The sequence below is a fragment of the Pararge aegeria genome, chromosome 22 (assembly GCF_905163445.1).
Source record: "Pararge aegeria chromosome 22, ilParAegt1.1, whole genome shotgun sequence".
NCBI classification, from domain to species: domain Eukaryota; kingdom Metazoa; phylum Arthropoda; class Insecta; order Lepidoptera; family Nymphalidae; genus Pararge; species Pararge aegeria.
This window is the reverse complement of record NC_053201.1, coordinates 13,955,176-13,967,674: the sequence shown is the minus strand read 5'-3', so window position 1 is coordinate 13,967,674 and position 12,499 is coordinate 13,955,176. Positions and strand designations below refer to the sequence as shown.

The window sequence follows — 12,499 nt, the reverse complement described above, 5'->3', positions numbered from 1 at the left end:
GTAGCTTCGGTGTGCGGCGCCGCTTACAGAGTGCCTTTGAGTCCAGAAGTTCCGACACTGAACCAAGGTGACACATCCAGGATAACGAATAGCGATTCCCGCATTAAGATTTCAATTTGGAGATACCTGATCTCAAGAAGAGATATCTTCGCGCAAACACGGCGGGAGACAAATTTGTCACGCGCTGCGTAATTGATCACGTCTTCTGGAATATAAAACGTATATCTACCTTACGAGGCTGAGTGTTTTCAACCGACTGCAAAAAGGAGGGGGATTTTTTGAGGTATAGTGGTCAAAGCGCGATTGCCAGAGAGTCGCAGGTTCAAATCCAGTCGGTTCCGAAAATTTGTATGTGCATTCTAAATTTATAAAATAGACATTGCCGTCAAGTGTAGGTAAAAATACTATTATAGTTTTAAAAATTAACAAGTAGCCTATGTTAATCTACGGCCTAAAAACTCAATGCTAAAAATTAAGTAGTGAAATCAGGTAATGAGGGCGTAAAGGAAAGACAAAGACAGAAACAGACAAGCACAATTTGGCATTTATAAGTTACTAGCTGTGCCCCGCAAGTGCGTACGCGTTTTTTTTAGGTTTTTAAACCATATTTTTAAGTTATGTATTCTTGTAAAATAGCCGGGTGTAATTTTTAAAAAGACATTTTTAAATTAAGATTTGTTTAGGTAGTCCTTAAAAAAATAATTTTAAAGGAAAATTTTGCAACTTTGAGTTACATTAATTTTTTTAAGGATCTTCAATTTTTTTGAAAATAAAACATAGCCTATGTTACATCGTGATAGTTACGAGTAGCTCTCTTTTGGTGATGAAGTGGTTAAAATCGGTCCAGAACTTTCGGAGCCTTTTGGTTGCAAACAAACAATCAAAATAAAAATTTCTTTATAATATTATTATAGATTGGGTGGAGTAAAAAAATTATTATTCTACCTTATGAAAGATGAAAGCCTATATAACTGGCCAAGCAGGTTTAAACCATTTAAGTATTGAGATTGCAGTCAAGGGCTATCTCGTAGTGCATTAAAAAAAACCAGTAGGAAAGGTTTTAGCAAAACTGGTTGGAAGTTCAAGGCGTGTGATGTGAAGTGAATAAACTTATATAAGCGTTGGAAGAAGTTGCTAACCGGTTATTACGTGGCCGACCGGCCAAGGGTGACCTCGGGGACTGGTCTTCAGTAAATAAACGATCAGGTACCTATAACTTATTTATAAGTCAAGCTTATGAAAATTGTTAAATGACCGGTTATTTGGTAAATAAACGAACAGATAAGTTACGAGTCGATCTGAATATTATGTGTACCTCTACCTGTTTGATTGCGAACAGAAAATAAATAAATGTTATAAAGTATGATATCTTAGGCCTTTGCCCGCATCTGAAACGATCTCTAAATTTTATTATATTATAAATAGAAAGCGTGATAGCGCATTGGGAAGGAGCTCGACCTCACTTTCCGAGGTTCGAATCCCAGCAAGCACTCCTAACTTTTGATAGCTATGTGCGTTTTAAGTAATTAAAATAGCACTTTCCTTCAACGGTGAAGGAAAACATGGTTAGGAAACCTGCATGCCTGAGAGTTCTACTTAATGTTTTCAAAGGGTTGTGGAGTCCACCAATCCGCGTTGAACCAGCGTGGTGGAGTACGGCCTTAACCCCTTCTCATTGTGAGAGGAGACCCGTTCCCTGTAGCGGGCCAGTAATGGGTTGATATGATGATGATAAGTAGAAATAAGTTGATACATGACATGAGAAATTTGTACTGTGTAATTTCTCAGGGTAGTGAGACGATGGCGATAACCATATTCGTAAACTTAAAACTAAAGATACGAGGGTTCCAAACGCGTCCTGGTCTAAGAAGAAGCCCACAAAAAACTTAGCCGGTTGTTCTTTTTTGTTAATACCATTTCACATTGTCATTTAATACAATTAGAAGAGCAAACTGGTTAGAGAAATTATTTACACACGAGCTTTTTTATCGATTACGTAGTCTTTTATATACTTTTCTATAAGCTTACGTTTAATACAAACTTTGAACTTTTTAGGAGACATTTCCAAGATGCCAAAGGATAGTTTATTGTAAAACAGTATGCAATTTCCTTTAAACGAATTATGAATTTTATGTTACCTAGTACATTGCCCTGCAAGTTCATTTTTACTAATTACGTTGAAATTATTGCAGTCACAATTTTTCTTAAATTTTGAAATATTTTTATAAACATACATTAAATTATCAATAAGTTATGTGTAAGTTTAGTGTAATAACCGCGAAAGTTGTAAATCGCACTTCATAGGGAAAAATATATTTACTCTAACCTCCATCTACTGGAGACAGCCCTATTTGTATGTATTTGTAATAATATAAGGGTATAACTGCTTCTTATTGCTACGCCCTCACAGTGCCTCATGACTATATAAAGACATCGATGCAAGTAAATAAAATTTTAATCAATAAACAATCTTATAAAACAGGTTTCCGTAAATCATTGATTAAGTTGTTTTATGAAGCTCAACAACGTACCGTCTGGACACGATTTGTAAATAAATATATGTTATACTCACACGCAAATTAAACTTGAGGCAAAAACAACAAAATTAACGATATAAGGAAGCTATGTTTTTGCTATGTTATATGTTTTCCCATTGTGAAGTGTTTTTAAGTCTCACAGGTTCTCATTTAATCATCACCCTTTATCTAATGCCTAACTGCTGGGCACAGAGTGTCTCACACAAGGTAGGTAGAAAACACCACGCTGCCTATTGACATCGGATTCACATGAGAACAAGAAGATAGAAAATGGAAAGAAGATTTTCAAATACAAAATTTGAAATTCTTTATTTATTTATTTATTCATAAGACACACCAGCAATTAATTGTAACTACATTCATAAAAAAAAATATGTGTTAGAATTACAAATTCTTTCTAGTACCATTACAATAATCAATTATAGGTGTATACAGCATTATCGTTATCTCCGGTCACAATATAAAAAAAAATTGCTAACTTAAATAAGTATTTAACTATAGATTATTAAAAATAATAATGTAAATATGAATTAAGCTAGTAAACAGATTGATTAGTAAGATTAAAATTAAAATTTATAATTAAGATTATTTGTATTAGTTTACATACAATTTTCTTCCTAAAACTTTCTAGGGTATCGGATCGTTTATGGCGAATTTGGGTGGTTTGTTTACAGATGAGACTTATATGTAAAGCGGAGATAGTTCTGTGGGTGGGACGCCGACTTCAATATCGGGGGCGAGATTGAATTCCAGCCCGTACCTCTTACTTTTGTAAGTTATGTGCCTTAAGGAATTAAATATAACTTGCTTCAACGGTAAAGGAAAACGTAGTGAGGAAACCTGCATGCCTGAGAGTTCTAGTCAAAGTCAAAGTCAAAGTCAAAAATATCTTTATTCAAGTAGGCCCATAGGTGGCACTTTTGATGCGTACATAAGAATAACACGGTAGTGAGATGATGGCGATAACCACATTCGTAAACTTAAAACTAAAGCTACGAGGGTTCCAAACGCGTCCTGGTCTAAGAAGAAGCCCACAATAAACTTAGCCGGTTGTTTTTTTTTGTTATCACCATCTCACAATGTCATTTAAAATTATTACAAGAGCAACCTGGTTAGAGCAATAATTTGCACCCAAGCTTTTTTATCGATTACGTAGTCCTTTATACTATAATACGACTTTTCTTCCACGTAATGTACTCAAAGGTGCGTAGAGTCCAGCGTTGTGGACTACGGCCTTAACCCCTCATTGTGGGAGAAGACCCGTGCCCTGTAGTTGGCCGGTAATGGATTGACATGATGATGAAGGATTGATGCTGAAGTATTTTATAGGAGAAGTACTATTAGGAGTATTTAATGGGACTATTTAGGTTATGGGATGAGATCAGTGGCGTGCACTTCATATATGCACAAAAGCACTGCATACCCAAATTATTTTCATATAACCCGTATTGGAGGGGAATTTTTCCATTTTATGCCATGTACCTGCTTTATGCATACCCTGGTCAGATACCCTGTGCACGCCACTGGATGAGATAATATGACGCTTATCAAATAATAGCAAGCCAGTAGTTTTCTATTGTGTCATTAAAAAGCACTCGAAAAACGATAAGAAAATCGTTTTCTTATTACTACTATTATTATGATGTTATGTTTCGGTAGGTACGTTATTTTTGACAAATGAAAATAAATGATAATTGACTTGCAGGACTTGTGGTTAGCATTTTTGATTATGGATAACCAGGTCTTAGGTTTGATGGCCAGGTTGTCTTACCGATAGACAGGTGGGCTGGTTTTACCATCAACATATCTGTGCTCCGGTGTGAAGGGCCTGGATGCCGATGTAATTATATATTTTTATATGTTACATTTTATTTTTTATATACACACATCGTCACCTAGCCCCAAAGTAAGCGTAGCTTGTGTTATGGGTACTAAGATGACTGATGAACATTTTCATGAATCATTTCATTTCTATTATATTTTTTTTATTAAACTAATGAACCAATTTTTACTTTATTAAAAAATATGTAATAGTTAATAAAAAATATATATAGTTAAAAATATAATGATATAATAGTTTTTAGTTTATTTCTAGTTTTTAAATTGTGACCGGAGATAACTACGATAATGCTGTATTCACCTATAATTGATTATTGTAGTAGCACTAGACAGAATTTGTAATTCTAATACATAATTTGTTTCTTTCTATTTAGTTACAATTAATTGCTGGTGTGTCATATGAATTAATAAATCAATAAATATACATAAATTCTTATAATAAACATATAAACAAAACATTCATGTTCATCACACAAACATTTTCCAGTTGTGGGAATCGAACCCACGGCCTCCGACTCAGAAAGCAGGGTCTCTGCCCACTGCGCCAATCGACCTTCGAATTACAGGAATATATATTTAACACCTACGCCTCAATGAAAATAAGTTCCATTTTACTCTGACTTTTGAGCATTTTGATCCTCGAAAGTGAATCTATGATTGCTGGCAAACTAGTTAGATTTTCTGTTTTCTCTCTGTTTACAATTGTACGCTTTTTTACTCATCCTATCACATAATCGAGAAACCTCTAGGAACCCTACTATTCGAATGAGGTGTTTGACAACATTTGGCTATGAAATGAGTATGATTTTCTTAAACAATCGCACATTTAACTGAGTGGCGTGTTTTGGTTTACGAACAGCTGTTTGGCATTTCTTCTTCTTAGTCGTTTCAGTCTTGACAGACTGGTCGTGGTCGTCATCTGGGTGTTGTGGCTCGCTTGACAATACTTCGCCACTCTTCTCTAACGGTGGCCTTTCTTGCGCATTCATGTAGAGGAGCCTCGATTGTAGCCTTCACTTGGTCCGTCCATCTCATCGGTGATCTTCCGCGTGCTCTGGTACCTTCTACTTTACCTTGAACCACAAGTCGCTCAATGGACACGTCATTACGTCTGGACACGTGACCGAAAAAACTAAGAATTCGCACTTGAACTGCAGAAGAAAGCCGCTGTTTGAAAGTCGTTTGGCATTTACGTTAAGCAAAGGGTAGATATAACTTATTAAATGGGAACCTCCCCCTTCTATACGAGTTAGTGGTCTCCACATTGCCAAACTAGATGGCGCCACAAAAATCCTTGAAAGCACTAACAAACAAATTAAAAATTTTAGAGTAGGCCGTGCTTTTGTTTATGTATGAAGTGCATGCTCTGATTTGAATTAACACGGGTGGTCTTGCGCCGGCATACGCATTACGGTTCCATTGGCGTGATGGAAATAATCCCCATGCAAGCTGAGACAGGTTATCTGGTCAATAGGTATTTAATTACACAGTGACGTCATTGTAGCATCAAACAGAGCTATTTAAAGTCAACTGTCGAGTGCATCTTGGGACAACACATAACGCTCTCGTATAATACAGTCGATTCAAAAGTACGTCTATCATTATGAAGTTTATGTTGATTTTGTGTTTTGTCGCTGTGGTCGATTTCTCGATGGCCGAAAAGGAAACTCATTCAAGAGGCTGTAGATATATATTGGGACAATGTGAGTATTTATTTTAACTTAGTTATAAAAATAAACGTTTCATTGCGCGTTTTATACTTCATCTAGCGGATGATGAAAGCAAGCTCTAGGCAAGGCTAAAAAAAATAAGTGTCCATATTTATGTGAAGCGGTGATAGCCCAACGGGTAAGACTCCGGATTCACTATCTGAGTTCGAATCCCAGCACGCACCTTCTCTAAGTTATGTGCGTTTAAAATATATAATACTAGCTGTTGCCCGCGACTTCGTCTGCGTTTGATATTGTTTTTAAAGTATTCAGTATCGCTAAGCCTTAAATGAGTATAGTAGTATATATATAACATGTGACTGTCAATTAATTATAGACAAATAATTTGCAATAAAATAAAATTGCGACTATAATTAAAGATCTCAGCTATCCTATCTCTTAAGTTGGACCAGACTGCTCACGGTGTGCCAATTTAATTTAAAATCGGTTAAGTAGTTTAGGAGTCCATTGAGGACAAACATCGTGACAGGAGTTTTATATATATTAAGATAAGCAATGAAAATATATATATATTTTTTTAAATTTTAAAGTGTACCTACACTTGGAGGAAATATGAATTTTATAAATTTTACAATCGCAGATTCAAATCTTGTTTTGAAGCTTCAATATTAGTCGTGTACACGGTTTCTGTAGGTTTTTAATTTTGTGACAATCACAGTGTTTGGCTCGTTTGGGGGTAGATTTTTCAAAACCTATGGAATACATGTCACATTATTTTCCAGGCGTAAGTGAATGTGAGGAGGGCACCCACGCCTACGGAACCGGATGTGGTTACTTGCAGCCGGAAGCAACCTGTGACAATCCTAAACCCGAGCTTGATACTCGCGGCAAGATCTGCGACTACTCCGCGTGCTACTGCGACGAGCCCACCGTGCGTGATACTGCTACCGGCAAATGTGTGCTTCTAGAGGAATGTACAAAGAAATAAATATTGTGATATATATATTTTGCATTTATTACTTTTTTTTTTAAATGAAACTTAATGATCGTGATTTTTAACTCGATGAAACGGAAATGCGTCACGATAAAGAAACATATAAATGTATGGGAGAGAATAAGATATACATTAGTTTTCAATTGGATTTCTCTTTTAGTTTCCACGGAAATTGAATAATAATATAAACTAAAATTTTTTTCATTAAAATATTTCGTAATTTTTATGCCGCGAAAAAATTAATAAACCATATATTTATCCTAAGACTTGATACTCTATATGCATCTCAATCTTTCGTAGCCTCAAATTATAGATATAGATATAAAACACATAATATAAAACATAACTATAAATAAAATCATACTTGTGTGAACTAATTCCACAGGATTATTTTTAATGAAACCTTAAAAAAATGATTTAAAATTGAAAAGCCCAGTCTTCCTGCTATCTTTTTTCAACCCTCGACGCAAAACCGACGGGTTGTTATAAGTTTAACCTGTCAGTGTGCGTATGTTCGAGTATGTCTGTCTGGGACATCGTAGCTACCGAATGAATGACCCGAATATGATTTCTTTTTTTTTGGTTGTAAGTTGAAAATCGGTCCAAGGTGGCCGCCGATACAAAATATAGTACGAGTTTTTACTCAAACATAGTATTAAGCTATCTGTTACTATTTAATAATGTGACTCACACTCTGGGGTATTCTGTCAAACTCACACTCACATTCACACTGAATGTGAGTGTGAGTGTGTGTGTGAGTTTGACAGAATTCCCCATGATAAATTTGAAATCAAAGATGGCCGCAACCAAAAAATGCTGAATTACATTTTCTTTTTTACAAGTAAGGGCTTGATCAGCTTCGGGGTTTTTAAATTTTTTATTTAGTTTTATTATTTGGGTGAATTCGCGAGCGACCGCTTGTTACTGACATAACAATTAATGACGTCATTATCACATCAAGGCGTCGTATTTAAAGTCAAGTGACCAGTGCATCTTTGGACACAACTGAGCACTCTCGTACAACACGGTCGATTCAAAAGCACCTCTACCATAATGAAGCTAATCTTTGTTTTGTGTTTATTCGCCGTGGTCGGTTTATCGATGGCAGAGCCGGTATCCTACCCAAGAGGCTGTATTTATGTTATGGGAAGATGTGAGTAGCTTTTTATTTTTACTAAAATAGGACACTGAATGCAGATTAAGTAAATATTCGTTTAGTATTATATAACTTGGTGTTGTGATAAAGTAACTTTTCTCAAACATGCTTGGAAATTTGAGTTGTTTTGACAAGCTTCTTCGAGATAAATCGAAGTTGCTATATGTCATATATATGCGAACAGCGGCCTGCAAAAATTGTATGAAAATCCATATCTGTTCATCGGCCAAAAAAACTCATATCTGTTGTGTAATTAAAAAATGAAAATATATTTTAATCCGATGCATGGCAAACAAGGAGGTAACTAATCAAAAGTGTTATTTAAATTTCGAATTGGCTTGCAAACAGAAAATTTGTTTTAAAAAAAATGAACTTTAACGCAAAAAATAAACTCATATCTATCGCGTAATTTAAAAATGGAACGATATTTTTAATCCGAAATATGGCAACCAAGGAGGTAACTAGTCAAAGTTTAATTTAAATTTCGAATTGGCTTGCAAACAGAAACTGTTTATTAAAAAAAAAACACATGAACTTTAACGCGGGAAAAGTTATTATTGTTGGTTGTTCGTAAATGATTTTGAAAAGTACTTGTATATGACCAAATGAGTTCAACTGAAGATATGTTTGAGAAATGTACTATACAATATGCCTTGGCCACAACTAGTTATTGATATTGTGTCTATATAATTTGATTATTGTGTGAATATAACAAATATAGCATGTTTATTTATTTATTTTATTTATTTATTTATGTTCTTATTCTAACACTATCATTACAGAATACTTAAACCTAAGGCGATAGTGTAGATTTTTTTTTTTTTTTACATAATCTTAACATTATAATATTTAATTACCTATTCGGGTAACAAATAACCCACATTGCGACACATGTTGTTTTTTATTGCTGGACTTACGTATGTGGGTAGAGGCAAAGCTGAGGCTGATGATGCGAGGAGCTTGCTCTTTTTATAAGCGATAGAGACAAACACTGCCGCCAATTATTTTGGCGGCAAAGTGTTCCGGTGAGAAGGGCGTGCAAAACACTCACGGCTCTTGATAATTGATGCAGGGCGGCACGTCCCGTTCCTTGCATCCTTTGCGATTTTATCATATATAAATATACTACGATACACATCGCCATACACATCGGCACACATCGCCATATCAGTAAGGTTTTACAGAACAAGCAGATAAAAAAATAAATATACTACGACATTACACACATCGCCATACTAGTAAGGTTTTAACAGACCAAGCAGAAAATTAATAAATATACTAAGACAATACACACATCGCCATCTAGCCCCAAAGTAAGCGTTGTTATGGGTACTAAGATGACTGATGAATATTTTTTATGAATAATATACATAAATGCTTATAATATACATAAAGACACCCAGTCACTGACAATAAACATTCATGTTCATCGCACAAACATTTTCCAGTTGGGGGAATCGAACCCACAGCCTTGGACCTAGCAAGCGGGGTCACTGCCCACTGAGTCGGTTTCCACGCGACATCGCACCGGAACACTAAATCGCTTAGCAGCACGTCTTTGTCGGTAGGGTGGTAACTAGCCACGGCCAAACCCTCCCACCAAACCAGACCAAGGAAAATTCAGAAATTATAAATTCCCAATTTGCCCCTGCCGGGAATCGAACCCGGTACCTCCTACTTTAATTCAGAGCGCTAACCGTTTCGCCAGGGAGTCCTCGTTAGAGCGTAAAGGATAAACAAACTCACTATCGCCTTTATAATATTAGTGAAGATTGTCCTCCTGAGATTGTCAATACCAGCCTGGAGTTAGAAAGTTGGCGTTGTCCCTCACCTAGAAAAACTGGTCAAGAATATGTCTATTTACTGTTTTCTGGTATGTTAATAACAACATTTCAACAACATATTGTAATATCTAACAACTTGTTGTTAAGTTTTTGAAGATAAAAACAATTTTATTGCATAGAGATACTGTTTGAACTACTGTATTATTACTAATACAAGTTGAAGAGGCCACTTATTACTAGCGATAAGTTTGTATAAGCCATGTCACGAAAAAGGAGAGTCGACACGCTTCCAATGGTTTTTACAATTGAACCACGAGTCACTCAGCGGACGATTAAGAGTGCTATATTTTAACTACTATATTATCACCAATATAATTTGAAGATGCCACTCATTACTAGTGATAAGTTTGTAGAAGTCGTGACTCGTAAGAGAAGGGTCACTATGCTTACTGATTGATTTTATTACAATTGGAAAGCTTTATAAGCTCACAGTCATTTAGAGCTATGTTTCGTTGAACTAGAGCTTTTTTGTGGAGCTCATCCAGATAATTAGTTCCGCTATGCTTATTTATGCCGAAAAGCAAAATTCTTGCATCGCTGTATTCCGGTTTAAATGAAGTGGTTGCTGGTGTATTTACAGTTATATGAAACTTACTAGCTTTCTCCTCAGGTTGTTAGAAAAAGGGCAGCAACCGGACGTGTTTCTGGCACGCTGCTCTGTTTATAAGCGTTAGATATTCACTTACCATCAGGCGAGAAATATTGTTGGTCCATCATTTAATACTATAAAAAAAATGCTTAACATGACTTGCTCAAATCAGAATGATACAGTCTACATATAAGAACTAGAGATACCGACATAATTCTTTGAAGGTAGATTAGGCTACATAACTTCAAGGGTCGTTGGACTTTGGGAATCCAACGTGCTGGAACATTGGATCTTTGACTTTGTAGATTCAACTCTAACATTCTCGAAGTTAACAATCAATCTAAACCAAAATCTACAGATGCCATGGTATAGCTGCATAGAAACGAAAAGTGGATTTAAAAAAAAAAAATTAAGGTATGCATAAAATTATAAAAAAAACCTTAAATATAAAGCTAAAATGCAATAAAATTAGCAACTCCAATTCGCTGGTCAGGTATCAGTGCTCTTATTGAGTTACACCAACAATAACTCCTTTAACGTTATCTTAATTGGTTGTTTTTTTTTTATTATTCTGTTGACCAGACGACGGGATCAATACACGAACAGACATCAAGATTTGATAACAGCTACTAATATTTTACGAAATAGCATATTTTTTTTTATTCCACTACAAGTTAGTGCAATTCAAATTCAAATTTAAATTCATTTATTTCAAGCAGGCCTACTTTATAAGCACTTTTGACATGTCAAGTATGCATGTTAGTGTGACTCTACCACCGGTTCGGAAAGCAGATTCTACCGAGAAGAGCCGGCAAAAAACTCAGTAGTTGCTCTTTTCCAACATCAACAGGATTGCTTAAGTAATTTTATTTCCACAATATTTTTTATAATTTATATTATATACTTATATTATTTTCAGTTGTTTGCCTCATGTACCCAACGGATTTGCATGCTATGTTCGCATCGAGAAGGCACAATTGTATACACATGCCAAACAGTGCTATTGTTTATATTAGAGTAAGCAGTTGATTGTCAGTTTTGCGAACTAAATGAATATTAAAAAAAAAAAAAGTTAGCCCTTTACTATCCGAACTGGGGGCAAGTGGCAATCTAAGATGGTAGCGGGCTCACCTGGTAGGGGTATTAAATCAATAACTCTAATCCGTATATCGCTTTGCGGCACGCCACGGCCGAAGCCTCCCACCTGACAAACACCGATCGCGTTTTTGGTTAGGTGCATGTTAATAACTCCGATAATATATGATATGTGTTTGATTTAAGGCCATCGTGAATGCGAGGTAGGCACCCACGCGTACACAACCGGATGTGGTTTTAAGCAACCGGAAGCAACCTGCGCCAACCCTAAACCCGAGCTTGATACTCGCGGAAAGATCTGCGACTACTCCGCGTGCTACTGCGACGAGCCCACCGTGCGTGATACTGCTACTGGCAAATGCGTGCCCCTGGAGGAGTGTACTAAGAAATCAATATTGTGATCTGAACACCTATTTAGACTTTAAAATGTATTATTGAAAATTAAAACTGTTTGAAACCTCACAAGGAATATTTTCTTCTGAAGTCGAAATACCCAGTTCTTCGGCTAACTATGAGTTATTAAGTTATTATAAGCTAATGCCTTAATCTTAGCTCGACCGTTGTAGAGGTTATAATCGTGTCCGATATCGTACAGATTATAACAATGTTACTTATTCCGGTATAAGAACGATGCGATACTTATTTTGAAAATTAATATAGGTAGGTACATTTTTCACAGCACTAATAACTGTTTTTAGTGATTCTTGTGACCAACTACCTCTCAAAGCAATCGCCATTCTTTTTTATTTACTATTTATCTAAAACAAATATGAAA

The 12,499-nt window shown here is 35.7% G+C and overlaps 1 protein-coding gene across 1 annotated transcript; it reads left to right on the top strand.

Annotated features, from left to right (window-relative positions):
- Positions 1 to 5,935: 5,935 nt before the first annotated feature.
- Positions 5,936 to 12,183, top strand: LOC120633994. The gene is made up of 4 exons (XM_039904432.1): positions 5,936 to 6,079; positions 6,829 to 7,026; positions 8,029 to 8,193; positions 11,911 to 12,183. The coding sequence occupies exons 1-4, from the start codon at positions 5,980 to 5,982 to the stop codon at positions 12,123 to 12,125; spliced, it is 678 nt and encodes a 225-aa protein (XP_039760366.1). The 5' UTR covers positions 5,936 to 5,979; the 3' UTR covers positions 12,126 to 12,183.
- The last annotated feature ends 316 nt before the right edge of the window (positions 12,184 to 12,499 follow it).